At 34.5% G+C, this 21,146-nt stretch overlaps 1 protein-coding gene across 2 annotated transcripts in view; it reads left to right on the forward strand.

The window, feature by feature from the left end:
* The window catches only part of ARHGAP5 (Rho GTPase activating protein 5), a 49,767-nt gene extending 32,743 nt beyond the window's left edge, over positions 1 to 17,024 (forward strand). For both annotated transcript variants that reach the window (XM_069858429.1, XM_069858430.1), the window contains 4 exons: positions 5,835 to 5,912; positions 7,248 to 7,379; positions 8,977 to 9,082; positions 14,173 to 17,024. In XM_069858429.1, coding sequence (XP_069714530.1) covers positions 5,835 to 5,912; positions 7,248 to 7,379; positions 8,977 to 9,082; positions 14,173 to 14,503 — 647 coding nt within the window. In that variant the 3' untranslated portion in view covers positions 14,504 to 17,024. The remainder of the gene's footprint in view (positions 1 to 5,834; positions 5,913 to 7,247; positions 7,380 to 8,976; positions 9,083 to 14,172) is intronic.
* The last annotated feature ends 4,122 nt before the right edge of the window (positions 17,025 to 21,146 follow it).

The following is a 21,146-nucleotide window of genomic DNA, read 5'->3' on the forward strand; positions in this document are numbered from 1 at the left end:
CAATTTAATTTCAAGTAATCTTTGTGTGCTATTCAACATGTACTATTGTTGACTATTTTTAGCTTTCCTAAACTTACAATAATCGGGGCAAGAGTTACTGTGACTAACTGGTAGTATTAGCATATGAGGAGTTTTAAATATTGCAGTATTTTAATGGATGTTTTGGATCTACTTTTTGAATGTATCATTATCCATTGGTGAGGATTTGGCATAAATTATATTTAATTGTGTTTACCGAGGAAGGAGATATCAAATTAATATGAATACTATCACTTTGCTATTTAATAAATTTAGCTCTTGACTGTATTCAACTCTAATAATAATAAAAACAACAATAGAATTTTAGTGTTATTTTCCTTTGGGTTTTCAAATATATTTTAAAAATTGTTATAGAATATTGATATCCTTATAGTTTATTGACCAAATTAGAAATTTTAGATCCTATACTTTGTAGAAAACTGATAGCATTAATATAGTACTAACTCTAATGAAACAATTGAGCGAGGAGAAGTTTATTACAATAATGTGTATTTTAGTGTTTAGTTACTCAATTTATGTGAGACAAGGAATAGAATAAAGAAGGAAGATGGGTTTGACAGCAACATCTCATATTGTATTTCACATGGTCTCTGTGAAGAGCTAGAAGTGAAATTAAAAATTGTGTATTCAGCATATGTATAATAACTACAGGTTTTTATATTTATACCTTTTTGTAATGCTGTTAAGTTTCCAATGTTGGAGGTAATTTGAGTAAAATAATAATGGCTGCCTTTGAATTTCCCTCTCACCAAAGTTATACCCAAGTCTTTTACACTGAATCTGCCATGGGGCCAGATTTTGACCTTGAAAGTATAGATAATGCAATGTTTGTCTCCAGAGAATGAGGATTGGGTAGAAATAGGCAAAGAAAATAAGTTAACAGCACTCGTTGAAGTGAAAAAGTAGGTAAATCATTGGAATTTATTCATAATGGCTACAATATACAGAAATTCAAGACTGATTATCTTCCCTTTTATTCAAAGGGCTTGAGAGAGCTAGAGTTTTTAGGAGTCTGTTTTGTTGGACAGGGAGAACAGTACAGGGCAAGAGTGGCCATTCCCATCAACCTGGTGTACGAGACCTGGCATTCTGAGGATTGTTTCCTAAGAAACAGCATAACGGCCAGTAAGATGCTCTTCTTCTATATAGTTCTGCCACTGTTCATTTTGGCCACTTGTCAGACATCTCTGAATCATTGGAGTTCACTGTATTCGAAAGCTACATCAGCAAAAATGGATAAGGTCCGTCTGTTTGGTATTATAGCTGGTGAGTTAAGGGTCAAATATGTGTCCAAACAAGTGCAAGGCAGGGAGCAGGACTATGCAGTTAAATGCAAGGGAAGGATAGAAACAGTGATTGATGAGAAGGGAAGTTAGGCCATTGTTTTCAGTCATAATGATCGGTTAAGCTGACTCAATTGTTCATGAAGCTATATGTTTAGTAAAAAAATACATACTTCTTGATTTTGTTACTTTTGCTTCTAGATCGATACAGTAACAATAGAGTTAAATAGACCTACAATACATTTTCTACCCTTGTCAAATTTGAGTAATGGTAGTGTGGGTGGTGTGGTTAATGTATTTAAGGCCAGGGCTTCTATTGAGGGGAATGTAGACAAGTCGGAGGAGTGGGACAACAGGAACCTGATGGAATTCAGCAAGGACAGATGCCAAGTCCTGCAACTAGAATTGCAAGGACTGAAACCCTGCAGTGGTACACGTTGAAGACTGGACTGGCTGGGTAGGTGTACTGCTGAAAAGGGGGTTGTGGTGGTGAATAGGCTAAGCATGAGTCAGTAGTGCATCCTGCTAACAATCCCTTCTGTATTGAGCTGTCCCAACAGAAGGGTGGGTGCTGCAGCAACAGATGTGATTATTCATTTTAATCTGCACTTGTTAGACCTCATCTGAAATACTGCAAGAAAGATGTTGACAAACTTGATTGAATCTCGCAGAAGAGCATAGGAGCTCGAGCTCCTGACCTGTGGGTTTCTTCAGTTTGGGTGGGGAAAGGCTGAGGATATAACCAAAAATGACTTCCTGCGCCTGTGAGTATGTTACTGAGAAGATGCAGCTAGGCTGAAGTACTGAAGTGCAAGGCGTGAGGATTAGAGGCATTGACTATTAAAATATAAGATTCCACTAGAAAGACAGACAGAAAGAAATAAATAAAGAAACAAACCTCTTGCTCTGAGGATTATTCAAGCACTGGTTCAAGTGCCCAAAGGCATTGTTGGCTCTTGGAGAGAAGAGGGAAAAACACGCATCGGTTGATTTTCTTAATGGAAGACTGACAAGCAGACGGATGGAGGAGGAGAACGTGCGTTATTTATTAGTGTGTGAGAATCACTGAAAACTGTAAACAAATATGTTTTGAAATATTCATAAACGCATGTTGTGCACTTGAGCTGTATTACTAATTAAGGTGTCCCTTCAAAGGAAACATCATGGGAATTATGTAAAGAATTCCTTAACAATGCAGATAGGACTAAGGCGTCAATATCATTTGCGGAGTATTTATGGTGCTTCTGCTGCTCCTCTTATTCCCCTAGCTTTCTCTAGGAACAAAGAGCTAATGTGCCTGGAAAATTAGAGGAACTTCAGATGTCACCCATTTTTAATAGAGTAAATAACGCACTTACCTTTTCCTAGGCATGTTTGTCATATCATATTAATTGAAATCTTCTCTTATGAACAGGCCATGAAATATGTGATTGAATAACACATCCTAAAATGATTACAAGCTTGTTTAATAATTGATTAATGCAAATTATAGAAATGTTAATTCAAATTGGATGAGAACTTCCTTTTTTTGAGTCTTTCTGAAAGTACTGCTTATTTTTTTACACTAATTACTTTTTATCAAACATGTCAGTATTCTATAAACTATTTTATTGCAAGAAGCAGTAAAACACTTATTTTTCTTATTCTGGTTTTCAGGGTGTGAAGTGAATGTAATGGATCTTTATATGCCAGTGTTGATATGCACAGATAAGAATACATTAAATGTAGAATTTTAAATGTATTCTATATAAGTAAATTTAGTGCTAGTGCTAGACTCTTAGTAGATTTTTTTTGTTTTTGGATTCTTTGCTTTGTGATTACATATTCTAGGTGTATGCAGAAATTACCGTTCTGGATCAATAAGATGATGGTTCCCGTAGTCTTCTGTGGTCTGGGTAGCATAAAGGGTTGAGAAGATGTACACCAGGTCATGTGGGAATGATAGTCTCAGCTATTGTATTGGAGAGATTCCTGAAAACGTCGACTGCTCACTGGAGGGGTGGGTCTTAAACTGGGGAGAGACAGACTTGCTGTGATTAGGTGGGATGTATTCAGAAATGTAGACACAACAGTGATGGTGGAACCTGGCTGTAGACATCACATTGGCAGATACTGAGTGACTTTTCAGCAGACTGAATAATGGTATAGCTGTTGTCACTTGGAAGAAGGCTTTCAGATCATCATAGACAGCTGTCTGAAAACTTCAGCTCTCAGTACTTGCTATCAGGCAAGTGAAAAGGATTAAAAGAATTATGAGAGTGAGCAATATGGGGAAAAATCATGCCATTATATAATTCGATGGCATGCACACAGTTTGAATACTGGTTACAGTTTGGGTCAGTTTGTCTTAGAGTAGAAATGAATTAGAAAAGACACTGCATATGACAATAGTAACTCTTGGATAAAAAAAGACTGAACTGATTAGCTTAAATTTTTGAGAAAAGGGAACGATATAAATTAAAATATATCTGGTGCTTGGAAAGAATAAAGAAGTTACTGCTTCGTGTTAATAAACAAAGACTTCATGGAAACTTTTCAGGTACTGAGCATACACCCAGTGTGCTTTCATGATGTATGTTCCTGAATTACAAAACTGCCTTTGCTTTGAGTTGTGAAGACCACAAGTAAATTACTTAGAGGGGCTTGGGGGAATTAGTGGAGGATAAATCCCCAAGTGCCTATTCCAACACCTTGTGCAAAAGGCTACGTAAGCTGCCCATCTGCAGAAAGCTGGGGGGATATACCACAGAAAAATTGCTGGATTTGTTTGGGGATGTAGGGTCTCCAACTTAGAATTCTCCCATACTAAGCAAAGAGAATCTTGATCTTAGGTTATGCTTATCTACCAGTGTTTTTTTATATTTCTTTCTTCCTAACTTCTGGAAGAGGAATGTAAAGTGTTTCTGTCTGTGATAGCAGGTAGCACATTTGGGGCCTTGTTTTGAAGAGGGGGTTGAAACCCTTCCCAGTTGTGGAAATAACTGAATCATTGAAACCAGTTTTTGCCCTCTGCCACTGAACTATTATCTCCTGATGCTTTTTCTGGACATGAGCGAATGAGGCTCAGTTTTTTTGAAAGGTCTGTTTAGGTGTATATTTACAAGAGAAAACATTTGTCTATGGATTTGGAAAGCTATATAGTAGATACTAAAGTTCATTGAAGAAAGGCTTACTGAAATAACCTTGATTCAGCCAGTAAAGAGACATGAATTGTCAAGGCATTAAGAGTTAGAGAAGTTGATATCAAATTATTTGGTATAAATTTCCTGTCAGTATGAAGCAGTTAACCGCTTTCTGGATTTTGAGCATTGTAACAGGATTCCTAGTGTTTCTTGGTAACTTAAAAGGCACGCTCCATGACTGTGGTTTGACAGAGGAGTTATGTATTGATCTGATAATCTAAAATGCTTTCAGTTACTGGACTGGGATGGTGAAAAGCCAAGAGATTTCCTGACGTTCTAGAACTTGTGAATTTTTAAATAGAATCATGGAGATCTAGCATATAGATAATTTTGCACCCATAAAGGTAACATGGAGAATTATAGAACTGTAAATTGCTTATATTCCTTAATAGATTCTGAATTAACAAAGAAAACAATCTTTGTTAGTGGTGTGAATAGCGGGATGGACATTTTCATTCAGTGAGTCACTGGGCAAAAATGATAGGAATGTGATAGCAAGCCTAAGCACTGGAGTGCAGTGAGCGGTTCTGTGTGCACATAATAAAGGTGTAATTTTTAATGTTGTTTATCTAGAATGACTGCTGTAATTGTGATGACTTCATAACACATAGTAAACCAAAGTAATGATGAGAAGCGTGGAGTAACTCTGCTTCCTAACACCCTTCTTCTTTTCCCGTCTTTCCCTGCCCCTTAAAGAAAGACTTGTAAATGATGTGATAACTTACCTTAGAAAAGCGAGGAGAGATGGATTCAAAGTTTATAAAATATAGATGGTAAAAGGGAAAGTATGTTAGAAGATTAAGTCTTTGTCTCATGTAGGAGTGTTACATCTTGAAATTAAAAGCTCAGGAGTCAATTACAAATGCTTGATTTTTCTGCAGAGTATTTTGTTAGTGTGTTATTACTTGCCATAGTAAGTTGTTAAGCCTAAATGGTGAAGACGGTTATTAAAAACATAAATTATGTGGATACCAAACCGCAGAATTAAGATTTTTGATGATGAAAAAAAAAGATGCAAATAACAGTCTAGTAGAGATCAGGAACAGAATAATTTATTGGGAAATTATTCCGCAATTGCCTGCAGTCAGGTTCTTGTTAACCTACAATGTGATTTCCTCTGATTTATATTAAACAAAATAGTGGACTCAATAGACAACTGGTATTTTGTGGGTTTGATATTTTTCTATCACTGTAATGGTTAACATGTTACTTTTTAGGCATTTAAGATGTGTATTCCTACTTTTGGTTTCTGAATTAGTTAACTATGACTAACTCTGTTTTGCTCTATACTATATAAACTTGTTTTTGAATATTTTTTTCCTCTCCTAAGGATTATGTACTGAAGGCCTGTACCGTGTTAGTGGGAATAAAACTGATCAAGACAACATTCAGAAACAGTTTGATCAAGGTAATGACAGATTTTGTTATTTAAAGATAAAACAGAATTTGAATTCTCTATGGATTTATCATAGTGAGTATAAAAGGACTGCACTTTAAAACTGGCTTCTGTAGCACTGAGTACTTAATATTTTGATAGGTGGTATTGGTATAGTCCAGGTTATTACCAGTGAAGCTGTGTATTAGCCAAAGATGAGGTAGAATCTTGCTGCAGATGGCTTGAAGTACTGTTAAAATATTTTCTAGGCAGTATTCTAGTGTTCAGAAGAGTCTAAATGCAGTCCTAGCTGCTTTTGTGTTAATAGTTCGTTAGTCCTAGGCATTAAGGCATTCACTTCTCCCATGTATTCCCCAAAATGTAGTACCTCTGCATACTTATTTTCTTGAAAGCAGTCTTAAGTAGTATATACTAGCGATTAAGTTTTGATAATAAGTTTCTAATAACACCTTTCTCATGCTGAAGTATCCTGGAACATGATTGGTAGATTATACCGTTCACTTACGTTGAAACAGGGGGTCTGCTTTATATTTTCCTTCTGTTTTCTCATTTAATTTATGATCTAAGTTGGTATTTCAAAATGAAAAACTTCTTAAAATTTCTTGGATTTTAACCGTAAAGTTGAGCCTCTTAGATGATAAGGAAAGTTAATGTACTAATGTATTAGTTTCTTATACTTCACTATGGTGTTCCACGTAATCTGAGTATAATGCTAGATTTTCTTCAGTTACCTTATTAAAGAGAGTTCCAGAGTTTCAGGTAGAGAGGACTTCTGAAAGGTAAACTTAGCATTTTCAAAATTTCAGATTTTAAATACTCGAAATTCTGTGGTTTACAATGCTTCTACGTCTAGCCTTATTTTAATGTTATGTAGCACGACTTTATTATTATAAATTTAATTTTTGCAAAAGTCCTTAGTTATAAAACACAAAGTTTGGTAGTCTAGCAGGATTTGTGTGGTGATGTGATCCACAGTCACATAGAATATGCAAGTTGAGGCACCCTGTACCATTTTTTTACAGTCTTTTCTGGAAATAGAATTTAAAACTTAATATTGGGCAAAATTGAATAATCAAAAGCCAATTAGTGGCAAATAGAAAATTATTTAACTGCATGAAGAATTAGACAACAACAAATTCTGCATTAGAATTAAACAATTATTCTGGTCCCTTATACTGTCAGATTTTCCTGTATTTGATTTTATGTGGGTCAAAGTGATGACAGCTTATCCATAGGTTCGCCTTTTCATGCATTTTTTGACAAATGTTTGACAGCATTTTTATAAAATACTGTGAGGAATGATAGCTTTAGGTTTTATTTACACTGCTCTTTAATTTTTTTTTGCAGATCATAATATCAGTCTAGAGTCTATGGGAGTAACAGTAAATGCAGTGGCTGGGGCTCTTAAAGCTTTTTTCGCAGATCTGCCAGATCCATTAATTCCTTACTCTTTGCATCAAGAATTGTTAGAAACATCAAGTAAGTGATAAACAAACTTGTCTTGATCGAGTTGTATTATATTGATTTCCCATATCGGAATCTTTACTTCATTGCAAGTTGAAAGGACTAGCTGCGCTGAAATAGTTTTAAATATTGTTTAGGCATTTAAATTTTTTATATTCTTTAAAATTAGCAGAACTACATGATAATAGATGTGTAATATGTTATTTTTTCTGAATAAGTTGTGGCTCATTATTTCTTCCTTTCCTAGAAAATCTAATTGGAGAAATATGCTTTTTGTCACTTCTGTATTAACGCTGCATGTCATGAAAGGTCTTGGAGCTGTATTGCAGTTGTTAACAGGGGAAAAACCCCTTGAATTCGTGAAGTCTTACATTCAAAGTAGGATTTAGGAATCAGACACATCTATGGAATATTATGTTAATTGTCTTTTTAGATTTTTTCCAAAAATTTTTGACCTCCTTATAAGATGAACTAGTTAATTTTGTTTGCCTTACAAACAGTTTTTCAGGCACTTTAAAGTGAAATGACTAAATTCTTCCTTTGTAAAGAGTCTCTCTCTTGTACTGGCAGCAAACTGTTTGAGAAAAAGACTGCTACGCGTTTTTGCAGGATACAAGTGTGACGTGCAGTATTCATAATACCTTTTTGTTCAAAACATGAAGATGCTAGGGTAAACGTAAGGCTTGGGGCTGGACTTGATTAATGTGTAGTCCCCTAGAAACTTTGTTTCTGGATGACATCTTTAGATGACCGTTTGTGGTATTTTTGCTGTACTTTTGAGGAAAATTGCTTGTTTAATGTAATTAGTTAGGGTTTTTTTTTTCTTAAAAGTGTATCAGTTAAATTACAGTCAAAACATGCAATAGATTAAAGTATATATGGATTTACTATTTTAAAACACCAATAGCACTGCTTTAGAAGTCTTTGGGGGATATATTGGAGCATATTTACTCTTATTTCTATGATACTAGGGTACATCAAATTTATTTTTAGCAGTGCAGTCAAGTGATAGAGGTGAGCTTGTATTATTTTTTTGTTTTATTCCATAGCTCTTTCTTACATGTTGCTTCTTCCTCTTTGAAGTATAAATAATGTTTATTGGGCCGCTGAAAATCCCCATTCTCCTTTATACAGTGTATTTAAAATAGTTTCACTGGGCTCATTTATAATTTTTTTAATTATTTGAATAACTGATAAGCTTAAGATATGCTAAAGTCATGTGAATGTCTTCCTTCCAAATCTTTCTGAATAAATCTTGTATCTAAGTCATACCATTTTACAAGCAGAGGAAAATCTAACAAATGACCCTGTCACATTTTCAGTTACCATTCTACAAGGCAACAATGAGCTAATTAAGTGGTTCATTGTTGTTAAACACAGATGAAAAATTCTGCTTTAATACAGGAAAATATTTTTGTTTAGGTAGTTAACTCTATAATAAAAAAGCTATTCTGTGCAATAATATATGCAGATAGGAATTTTATCAAGTATTTTCTCACTTGATATTTCTCTGAATATCTTATCTGTACCACTATACTAGAAAAAAGACTTAACAACACTTTATTCAGTATATCTTTCTAGATGTGTCAGAAAATGTCACTTATTTCTATAGAAATCATGGATAAGACAGAACGGCTACACGAGTTAAAAGAAATTGTGAAGAAATTCCACCCAGTGAACTATGATGTCTTCAAATATGTAATAACACATCTAAACAGGTTTAGTATTTTTTTTTTTACTAAAATTTCTTTTAAGTTATAACATTTACAAAAAAGATTGGGTTAGTAACAATGAATTCACTGCTGGAAATGAATATTCCATGCTGCATTGATCATCTGTTAGTTTGTGTGGGGGGAAAATGAACTTAGAGGTTGATTAGAAAAGTTTTGTATATTCTGTTCTCAGATTTTATTGAAGTATGAGTATCTGACATTTGTCACTATTATGAAGTTGTAAGAGTGTTTGGTGTACATAACAAAAAGGCTTGAAAGACACAAATCACCACAAACACAAATTTCTTTCTCTCTACCCCCCCCCACCTTTCCACGAAGTAGACATAAAAAATATAGACTAATATGGATTTTAGGAGACCTGGAAGTCCTTTTGCCTAAACCCACCCCTCTCCCCACCCTTAAAGCAGGGATAACTTCAATCAGAATCTAAAATGTAGCATCCAAAAACCATGCTGAATGAGTGGTTATACTTGCTTCCTAAATCTTGCCTCTTGCATGAAAAATTAAATGGTTTTCTCTTTTAAAATTTTTATCTGTATACTAAAATAATCTGATGCCAGCAGATGTGTACTGCCTTATAACCTGACCCTTTCTGTGCAAAAGTATACAATATTTAGTCATAGAAAAGGAAGAAAAAGACCATCTTACTCATGTTCCTTTTTCAGCTAAAATGGGATTATTCTCTGAAATGCACTGAATGAGATTAACTACATTATTAGAAAAAAATAAACATGCCCAAGCTAATGTAACTTTTTTTTTTTTAACAAAGAACAACTTTACAACTTTATCCAGTAATGTCACTTAAACGTTAGCTTGTGATATTTTTTTTTCTACATTTTTAGACAGATTCACGGAATTGTTGAGGTTGTAGGGGACCTTTTGAAAATCATTTAGTCCAACTCTTGGCAGAGTCAGCTAGAACAGATTACCCAGGATGGTGCCCAATTTGGTTTTTAGTATGTCCAAGGAGGGAGACTCCACAGTCTCTCTGGGCAACTTCGTTCACCCTCACAGTAAAAAAGAGTTCTTTTGAGGAAATTTTCTGTGTGTGTGCCTGTAGCTTTTTGTCCTGGCAGTGGACACCACTCAAAAGAGTGTCAGTCTACACTGTTCAATCGGATATTTAAAACTAATGATAAGAGTTCTCCTGAGCTTTTCCAGGATCAGTTCCACGTTTCTCAGCCTTTCCTCATTTGAGAGATCTCTTAATGATTTTTGTGTCCCCTCATTTGGCTTACTTCAGTATGTCCATGTGTCTGTTGTGCTGGAGAACCCAGATCTCAACCTCATACTCCAGATGTGGCCTTTGCAGTGCTGAGTAGAGGGGAAAGATTACCTCCCTAAGCCTGCTGACAGCACTGCTAATGCAAACTAGGATGCTGTTGGCCTTTACCGCAGCAGTGCATGTAATATGGGGACAAAATGAGACCTTTGAACTTCCTTATTTAGTTAACAGGGAAAATGTAGGTGCTCTCTTTTGCAGTTTGGAAGGAGTCTTCTCTTTTTCCTGAATGTATGAGAAACTTCAGAATTTAGGCCCATACTTTTACACTTCTCTCTCATAGGTATATGACCTGCTAGAGCTTTGTGAAGTTACCTGTTTTTCTTTGCAGGGAAATGGTTCAGTTTTGCCATTGCAATCTTGCGAAATGCAAATTCAGCCCTTTGTTCTTAATGGGCCTAATAGAAATTTTCATGGAAGAGTGGCAATCTCTGAATTGTCAGAAGTCTTCAGCTGGTCACCTGTTAGCATAGCACAGCTGAATGCACAGTGTCAAGTACTTGGATTGCTGCAAGCAGAAGAGCTAAATATAAATTTTAAAACATACCAAATTGGTTCTAATGCATGCATATGTACAGACATGAAGCTTACCTTTGCTCTCCAGTCCATTGTCTTTCTTTTAATGATGTCTGATATACATTGTGGGTCACTAGTAACAAAATAATCTTGTCTTCAGCAAGAAAGTCTGCTATTTTCTCTCATTCGCAGTGTCAGGTTGTTGCATTCCATTCAACGAAAAAAACTGCTTGAGCATAAGCAATTGCATGTGTATATAGAGGTAGATACAGGATCTTAAAGGGAACTTGTAACTGACTTCTTTGCAGTCTGTGTTTATTTTTAAAGGATTGATTTGTGGTACATTACTGCTAGTATATAATTAAAATTTTGTTCGTCAAATTAATTGTTCACTAAATGAGGTTAAACAGTCCTCCACGACAGAAGAGTTTTTTCCTCATCAGAAACTGATGTTTTAAATGCTTTGTTTTTATATCATATGACGTTAGAGTGAGAAATATGGTATTGTTGTATAATTAATAGTGGTTGGTGACAGGTACCAGTTTTCATGTGTCCGCAAGCATAGGACTTCGTTATTGGAATGAAAAATACAAGCATTATCCTAATGAGTTTGTTTTTGAAATAAGAGTGAAGAACCTTTTCCTTAATATGCTTCTGAAGTCTGGGAAGACAGAGGTGTACAAGTTTTAAAGTCTGATCATAGCGTTTACAGCTGAAATTCCTGAAGAGTCTGTAGTGCAAGAAAGTGGCAGGATCAAGAGAAAGTCTCTTCACGTTTACTCCAAATGAAAAGGGAAAGAAGATGCATAGATATTTACCAAGGACTTACAAGAAGATTCTGGAGTAGTTTAAGAAAGTTTGGTAGGAGATGGCATGCAAGTTGGTAGGTTTCTGTTCACCCTTAGAAAGGACAGAGGTAAAGTTTAAACATAGGAGAGAATAAAGTTGATTGTTTAATCTAGTTGTTAGCTACAGCTGGGAAAGAAGTGCAATGCTTTTCTTCTTTTCTCATTTCCAGCCACAGGTCCCTACTGCTTCATTTGCTGGAACATGCTGCAGCATGTTCTAAAAGAAAATGGAAATGGGGGAAATGTAGTTTTCTGTAGTAGATACTAGCTGATCTCAGACACCCTGTGGTCTGATGCCAGAAAGCTGGTGAGAGGGAGAAGGAAGAAGGGAATAAATGAAGCCTGACCTGTTGTCCACAGTTGCAGCAGTCTATAGCTAGAACAGATTGGATTTCAGAAACAATGTGAGAGAGACAGCAAGCAGTGATCTCGTTGCAAGGGGAAAAAAGGTGCATAAGAAGACCAAACATGTAAACAAGTCCTAGAAGTGCTAAAGGATGATGGAGGGTATATATTTTAGCTTATGCAATTAAAGAAGCCCCTTGAAAGATTTTCAAAATCAGAACAAAAGTGACAGGAAAAAAGCAGTCTGCCACATAGATGATCTGGCTTTTATTTGAGTTTTATTGCATAGCAGGTGCTATTTTTTCCCCAGTTTTATAACTTATTCTGTTGTAGTTTGTTCTCTAATGAAACACCGTTACAGAGTTTGAAATCCATTTTGGTATTTTTCATTTAGGGGAAAAGGTACAGACACTTCTGCTTCAAAAAACTCTTAACAGATTCATTGTCCCATCACAATGTCTTACATTTAAATTTTATTTAATTCTTTGCAAGTCTCACTCGTTGTTCCACCTCTAGAGTGTAGTCTAGGAGTAATTTATACACAGAAGAATTCAACATAGGAAGAAAACTTTAATAAAATGCTAAGAAAAATGTAAGCTAACATTTATATTTTTATGTTCTTTTGTCCTTAAATGAAATTAGAATGTAATTCTTTTAGGAGAAAGATTATGAATTCTGGTCACTCAGAAATAGTATCCAAGTATCTTTTGGACCAGACTTGCTCAAAACAGATTGAGAGGCAATATTTGTGTACCCTCACACTGTTTGGAATAAGTAATGTGCATGCTAAAATGGAAGTCTACCACTTATACTTACCACTATGCATGCATTGTAAGTGAATAAATTTCTTATAACATTTAGTTCTAGTGTTTACTGTGGGTTTCACAGCTTTTAAATCTGTGGACTACAGACAGCTGTCATAAAATCTTGCAGTCGCTCTTGTTAATCATCAAAGTTGTAATTGACAAGTTGCTAAGTTTTATTTTCTGTTTGTTTCTCTAGGATAACTGTAGCTCCCTTACCTTTGTGTAATACCTATGTTGCCTACTGTAATAGAGGAATTGCATATTCCCAACTGAATTAATATCTTAGGTTTTTGTCATATTTATTAACACGTGATTTTATCTCTCACTAATTACTTCTAGATAAGATTGTGATGTTACTTTAGAATGCAGGATATTTTTAGAAAACAAAATATCCTAGCTCTTCCTAGCCTATTGCTATGAAAAGTAGTGTGTTTTTTCTGAGGAGGTATTTAGTTGTAGATTATGAATTTGGTAACAGGTTAGTTTGTTGGGCTTGTTTGTTTTGTTTTACCTTTTTTATTTTCCTTGTAGTGGTATTGTAATAACGAATTTAGATCTTAAGTGAAGAACCTGTTTCAGCCCCTGCTTAAAAGCAGGAAGCTTGTAGGAAGAGAAACTCAGTTGGGAACCTGTGTGTTTTATTTTATTTAAATAAAAATTAATGTATATTGACATTGGTGAAATTTCTGCTGATGGTTTTTACAGCTTGGTGAAATTCTGTTGCTGGCTGGTATGAAAAGAACCTGCAGAGATGTACTTTAATCAACAATTGATTTGTTTGGTTTTGTGTTTATTTTTAATGCGATCTAATGTGATGCCTTTTACTTTGAATGCCATAGATGTTCAGTGAATACCTGACTGTCCTACAGTAAGAAGCCATTTTTGTAATTTTTCTGCAAGAAATTAGAATGGGCAAAATTTCAATTTTAGGAAATCCTATAGCTGGTTGAGAAATGTAAAGTTTGTTTATTATTGTCACTTTAAAATGTTAGTGGAAATGTTGTTTTATTTCTTTCTTAATTAAAAACTTAATCAGGTTTATATTTCTTAGTGATCCAAATCTGGACAAGTAAAGTTTTCTAAATTTTCTTCTGTATAATTGCTTTAAAAAATTAAGAATTAATCTTTTAAAGGGTATCTGTAGGAAAGTAACAAAAATCTTGAGATTGTTTAATAATAATAATAATAATAATGCTTACAGTTAGAGAGCTATGAAAATATTTGTAGTTCATTATGTACATGTTTAAATTCATTCTGTGCATGTCGTTCTCATTTCAGGGTTAGTCAGCAATATAAAACCAACTTTATGACTGCTGATAACTTATCAATTTGTTTCTGGCCTACTTTGATGAGACCTGATTTTGAAAACAGAGAGTTTCTTTCTACCACCAAAATCCACCAGTCAGTTATAGAGACCTTCATTCAACAGTGTCAATTTTTCTTTTACAACGGAGAGATTGTAGAAGCACCTAACCCAGTGTCATGCCAGCCACCGCCTTCCAACACAGTGCAGATGGTGGAGCCAATGGTACCTCTTCAGTTACCACCACCACTACAGCCACAGCTGATACAGTCACAATTACCAGCAGACCCTCTTGGTATTATATAAATAGAAGATGATTGCAGGCAGCCTGGCACTGGACAGTAAAGACAAGCTATAGACATGCATGTTTCAGGATACAGTAATGTACTTCATATTTATGAAAAAATATTTCCCATCCAGCTGATTGGACATCTTTTTGTTATATCCCGTACTGTGTTCCTCATTTGTACACACTGCAGATAAAAACCTATGTGATAAGCATGACTGGAGAGGTTTAATTTTTAAAAGCAAAAATGGCTATAAAGTACAAAACTGCTGCTGCATGATACCTTATTGCAATCACTATATCATTCCTGTGACGGTTTGTCACAATATATTGTGAATAAAATTTTTCTATAGAAATTTAATGATTTAAAAAATTACATTTATGAAACATTCAATGCTTTTACAGCCTGCTTTACGGCTGTTTTTGTTATTTAACATGCTATTTTTGGCAATTTTATTCACATTCAAGCATTCTGTGTATACAACTAAAGCCCAGCTATAGTTTATTTTGTAATCTCCTGGCTATGTATGTGATGGTATGCTTAGGACGGTTTATGGAAGAATGCAAAATGCACTGTTGAGAATTTTACAATCCCTCACCATCCATCTTTACTTGTAAGTAAACCTGTGGACAGTTTAAGGGCGAGTGAACTTGCTTATTGTTTCTTACAGCACAATACCAAGGACATGCTTATTGTAAAAGTGAGTTTCAAATATTGTACAAAAATTTTGATGTTGCCTACTTATTTCTTTGTTCCATTACTGAACTAAACATTTTGTAAAACTGTTAGTTCTGTAAACAGCTGCATGTTTAAAAGATCATTGATGGTCTTGTAAACTTAATCTAATATATTTTAGATATTTTAATTTTTCCCACTTGGGAATACATGTAGTGTTTAGAAAATAGTTCATGACGTTTTCATATAAGGTTATATAACTTTTCATACATAAACATGAATTTTGTTGTAGTAAAATTCTCTAAACCAAACAATGTTTTAATCTAGGACTTCAATTAATCTATTCTTTAAATCTATTTTTATGTGACCCTTTAAAGATATACAAAAATGCATTGCTAATACATAGCAATAAATACTTTGGGTACTGACAATTAACCTCTTTGGAGTATGTATATACAAAATCATAAACTTGTATTCATATTTTTTTCCTGTGGTATGTTGTACTAAAATTTCAAATTACTTCTTTTTTGCCATATTTTTAAATTATCTCTTTTTTGTTTTCATTTATTTTCCTTTTACATTGGTACCAATTTTGCTGTAAAAGAATGCTGCTTAATTTAAACAAATCTTTTGGTTGAATATTTTGTTAGTGGTAAAAAAATTTAGAAGGTTACAAGTTGTAGCAAAGGGGAGGCCATAGATAAACACTACCTGTGAGACTTTTCATAGCAGCTTTTTTTCTTTCATGCTCAAAATATACCTTTCTAGGTCTGCAAAGAAGAAAGCAGTTTTGGCTCATTCAGCTGCTAGAATGTTTTGTGTAGTTAAGAAAAAAAAAAAAAGCTTTATGATGGTCACTGTTGTAATCTTCACTTATAACAAGATTTAAGATCGTCTTGTATGTATTATAGTAAATAGATGATTTTGAGAATTAAGGCTTTTAAGAGTTTGATTTGCTCCATTTTCCCAAAATAAAAACTGCCTTTCCCACTTATGTCCTAGGTATTGTACTTCTAATTATGACTTGGATTATCTTTATAGATTACTATGATACCATAAACCTGGCTGCTGTTTGAAGTACATGTATATTATAAATTATCTTGATATTGTGTTATATTCTTGCAAGTAATTATCTTTTCTAAGAAAACATGAAAAAGAAAAGTCAACCCTATTCCTATCACAAAGCACACAGGAATTCATAGTACAATAAAATCTGTCCTGTAAATTGTAGTATTCTTAACTTGTTCTACTTTACCTGTTGTCTATATACCTTTATTTATAGTTCTCAGTCTAAACTTGGCATGTTTAGCAAAGGAAATGAAACTTCAAGAGTTTTATAAACTGTTTCTAGGTTGGTAAAGACTTTATTTTTCTACTGTATATGGTATAGACAAAGCATCACCTGTACAGGAAACAAGTCTATTTCTAATAGAAGTAAGCTTAAAAATAAATGCCAGTCATATCCGTATTTAGAAGTTCTATCTATAAATTATCTCCAGTCTTTGTAATACAAATTACATTTTAAACTTTATACAAATTGCAAGTTATCTGCCATAACGTTTAACTAATTTGAATACTAATTTTTACAGTAATTTGCATTCCATTTCATGACAGACTTTCATTTGAACTTGTGATCGGAAGTATTTGCAGTGTCATTTATTTCTTGTGTATGATGTTATGGCTTAATCACTTCCTGGTGTTTAAAAATCTGAACGCTTTTATTTGGCCAAAGCATTTCCTAGATAAAACATAAAAAGAGAAATAAAAGAAAACCTAGCATGTGGCACTTGATTGTCACACAGAGGAGTCCTTGCATACTGTTTGCATTATAGAAGTGTTACATGCAGGAATGTGGATATGTGTGTGTGTCAAAGATAAACTTAGGTATTTTTTGTGTTTGTGTGTTTACGTGCACAAGCACATGTGCACAGACTTGTGTGCACATACACCCACATAGTCAGGTTTTAAAAAAATACTAGGAAATTATACCATCATTATTAAAGATTTATAATAGAGCTTTCTCTATTATTATTTTTATAAAATGAGGAAGCATGTCATTAAATACGAATTCCTCATACTTTGGCTCATGTAGTCCCTTCTAGTTTTAATGAAAATCCAAACAATAATAACTATATTTTTTAATGTGAGCATTTTTACTGTAATATCTATCTTGATAAAGATACAAATGTATATTATTTTTGGTTGAGCATCTCAGTGACGCTTTATGGAGTAGTTTTGTCTTTTTTATGTAATATTGGTATAGACATACTGCAGGTATTGTCTTTCAATGGTTTAGCAATTTTAAAAATGGAAATGTGAGTTACGGAAGTGCCATTTTAAGTAATGCATAACAGATTATTTCAAAATTCCTTACCCTTCATGAATCTGTGGAATTTTAACATATATAGTGTAAATAGATCACAGATGTCAACTTCTGTGAAAAATAAGTTTTTTGTTGTATGTTTTCTCCATTATTTCAATCCTGGTTGCTAGGAAACTATAGATATGTTTATTTTTAGTTTCTGGAGTTTAGCTTCCAATATTTATGATAAATATAGAAAAAAACTATCAATCAGAGATTAAAAACAATTGGCCTTAGCATATGTGCTTCTTTCAGGGTTTTTTTTAGTAACTGTGATGCTGTTTGTCAACTGAAAAAATTACCCACATATTAAAAAAAACTTAAAGTCAAAATTCTGTTCTTTGCTTATAATGTAATCTTTTGTTGCTACATCAGCAGAATACTGCAGTGAATTAAATATCAGTGAAGCTTACTCTGTATAAAAGATGCAACAAATAAAATTCTAAGATGCTTTCTGTCTATAATGTTCAGTTTAGTTGCCTACTAAATTTCTAAAGGCAAAAGCACTATTTTTCACATACACAGAGATGAAATTTAACAGTAAATCTTGCTAAACTGAGTCCACCAAGTGTTTAAAGCATCTTTGGGGGGGAGGCTCTCTCTCTTGCATCTGATATGTTTTTTAAACTGCTGAATTTTGGAAGTGATTCTCACAGTGGTGAAGACTCTTTGGTAGGTAATGTGTCCCTGCAGTTGGATACACTAGTGGATGGATAGTCCCTAGTGTGTGTACTAAGGGAATAGATCTTGGAAGTGACACAACGTAAGGTGTTCTGTTTAACTGTGTGGTGCATGTGAAAATTATGTTTTTCACCTGGTTTTTCACCTGCTCAGCAAGAAAGGCTGTGATTAAGGAAATCAGGCTTTCAGATTTCTACCATGCTAAAGGAGAAGAGGGTCTCTTAAAATTATTTTCCCTGTGGAATTTTTAAATCAGAAGTAAGAACTGTGGGTTTTGAGGTGGGCTTTAAAATTTCGGAGTTGCACGTTATTGTTTGTAATTCTGTTAATTATATAGGATAAATCCATCTTTGATGGTTGTATTCCTTTTAGCTCTTGTGCATGCAACGTCTATGGTTAGTTTGTTTCTTCAGAGCATCTTGAGTAATATGGTCAGTGCAGAAATAACCCTGAAAACTTCCGGACAGCCTTCGAATCTGAACACTGGTGAAGTTTTAGTATGTATTGTAACACTTTCAGCTACTGGAGCACTTTAATTTCAAATAGGATGTGTCTTGCCTATAATTTACTCAGTTTGCAAATCTCAGTTTTTCAGATGACGGTATCAAAAAACCACAATCTGTGCTGAATCTGAAGCATAATGTGCTACTTGGGCTCTATAGCAGACCACAAGTTTGTGATGAACAACTGTTCTAGAGAACTGAAGTGCAACATTGGTGTTTACTGGTGTCAAATTTGACCATTTAACTAGTTCATAGTTCCATAGAATTGAAAGGTATAAATTTAATCTGTCATTTAATCTGTAGGCAGCGAAAGCGAGCATTTCGTTTTCTTATAGGCAAATTCTTTCCCAAGTGTGTAGATGGTGCATGTTGTGACTGTTGCCCATGTTTTTCATCTTCTTTATAGAATACAATGCCTGTGTGTTTAGAACTGGTATTTTTGTTGCTGAATTGAGTGTCATTGATGCCTATCCAACATTCTGGTGCTTTCATATTACAGAATATACCTGAATAGGGATTAATATGCCTGATTACCTTAATAATAATTTGTCTGTTACTGTTTATTATTCGGTGTAATTTAAAAAATATAGAGAATTAATTTCACTGCCTACAGTACAGTAATTATTTTTTTTTCAGTCTTAGATTGTGGTAATAATAAAAAGCTGCTGTTGCTTCTACTTACAATCTGTTTGAATTAAGAAAAGGTGGGAAGGGAATCTTGTGGTGGTACTTCCAACCATGACTGCATGTCAGTGCTTGAGGGGTAGATACACTGACTTGAAGAGTACTTCTGGCTATTATGTGACTGACTGATCTATATAGTATAGCTGTAGCCTGTATTTTCCCCAGAATTACTGTATTGCAATCTATCTGTTCTTACAGATTCTTCTGCTTCACAAATGAAGGAGTGAAGGGAAGGCAAACTAGCCATTCCTGTCTCCTCTTGTAGTTCTTTCAGCTTTGTAACTCATGAGAATTGTCAAGGGATTCCTAAATTGCTTTTGCAGGGTTTTACTGAATTAGAAAATGGATGGAGCAGTAAGTTATGAATTGAAGTTCTTTAAGTGATACTGAATTGGTGAAGCATCTGGAAGAAAACAAGTTGCTCTATAAAATTAGAGGTGGTTAGGTCTCCTGCAGAAGGTTCCACCCTCAGTATGTGGCAGTGCAACCTGAGTTTCTGCAGTGAATGTCCTTACCTGGTCATATTGACCCCATGCAAGAGTTGGGGATGAAGAAAAGATCAAGAAACCTACCTCAAAAGAATCATGTACTTTGAACAGCTGCCTTCTAAAACACTTAGATTAAATTATTAAACATAGAATATAGCAAGGAAAAAAAAAAAGAAAACGGAGAATGAAATCTCCATGGTTCATTATTGAAATATGTATGTGTATGCACATATGCTTTTTTAAGTTAGTGAAGAAGGAAATGTTGATACAGTAGTCCTAACATGGTACGAGGTGGCCAGTCTGCTACAGATAACTATTGCTTATAATTCAGATGTTAAATTTTGAAAACTGCTTGTAAACATATGTATCTAATTTTGATATTCTGTGAGTTGTCTAGCTTCAGCATTGGTTTAATTTTGTTGCCCTCTATGGTCATACAATAAGATTGATTTTTGTCTTTTATTTAACTGTATTAGAATTGAAAAGTTTCTTTATCTCTTTGCAGATGTCAGTTCTTTCTTCTCTTGGTATTTTTGACTTAATTAGTCTTAAAGTCAAAACTGACAGTTTATAACATGGTCATAATATTTGTCTCCTGTAAAGCTTACTGGGTCCCACATAAAGTTTGTAAAAGTGTGTCAATACTCTTGTCCCCTTTTGTCTGCACTTGTCTGTGTGCACTCATTGTTTGGAGTATGAGGACATGGGGCAATGTGGCACTTATCCCTGTCTGGAGATTCTGATTGCCAGGAGGTACAATTTGGTGGTCCTCTTTCATAGCCTAGCCTGCTTTTAAAGAAAGAGTGCTGGGAAGAGCAGACTGTTTAAAAATGGTGAAGGATAAACTTCACACGTTCTGAGTATATTGGTGAGGTAAACATGGTCTCCTTAGCTGGGCTTTATTTCTGTGCTAGAGGTTCATATGTAGGGAGCTTTCAAGCCATCCACTGGTAATGTAAAAGGAGGAGAAGAGTGTGGAAGCACTCCCCCTTCTGTAATCTCAAGGGCCAGTGTTCTTGCAGAGTTTGGGACACCAAGTCCCCTGTGTCCAATATGGAGTATTGGTCCCACAGAAAGAGGGTCATGGATTAGCGTGTGGCCTTAACTGAAATTGGTGCAGCTAAACAGCAGGGATATACATACCAGCTTAGTGCTCCTGAAGCATGCTACCTCAAGAGTATTTTGTTATTTTTTGATGTAAAATCATTGTAAGTGGTATTAGCACCACAATCAGCAGTTCTAAGTCATTGTTACAGTTCCTCATAACTG

The sequence above is a fragment of the Phaenicophaeus curvirostris genome, chromosome 5 (genome assembly GCF_032191515.1).
Source record: "Phaenicophaeus curvirostris isolate KB17595 chromosome 5, BPBGC_Pcur_1.0, whole genome shotgun sequence".
Taxonomy (NCBI): Eukaryota; Metazoa; Chordata; class Aves; order Cuculiformes; family Cuculidae; genus Phaenicophaeus; species Phaenicophaeus curvirostris.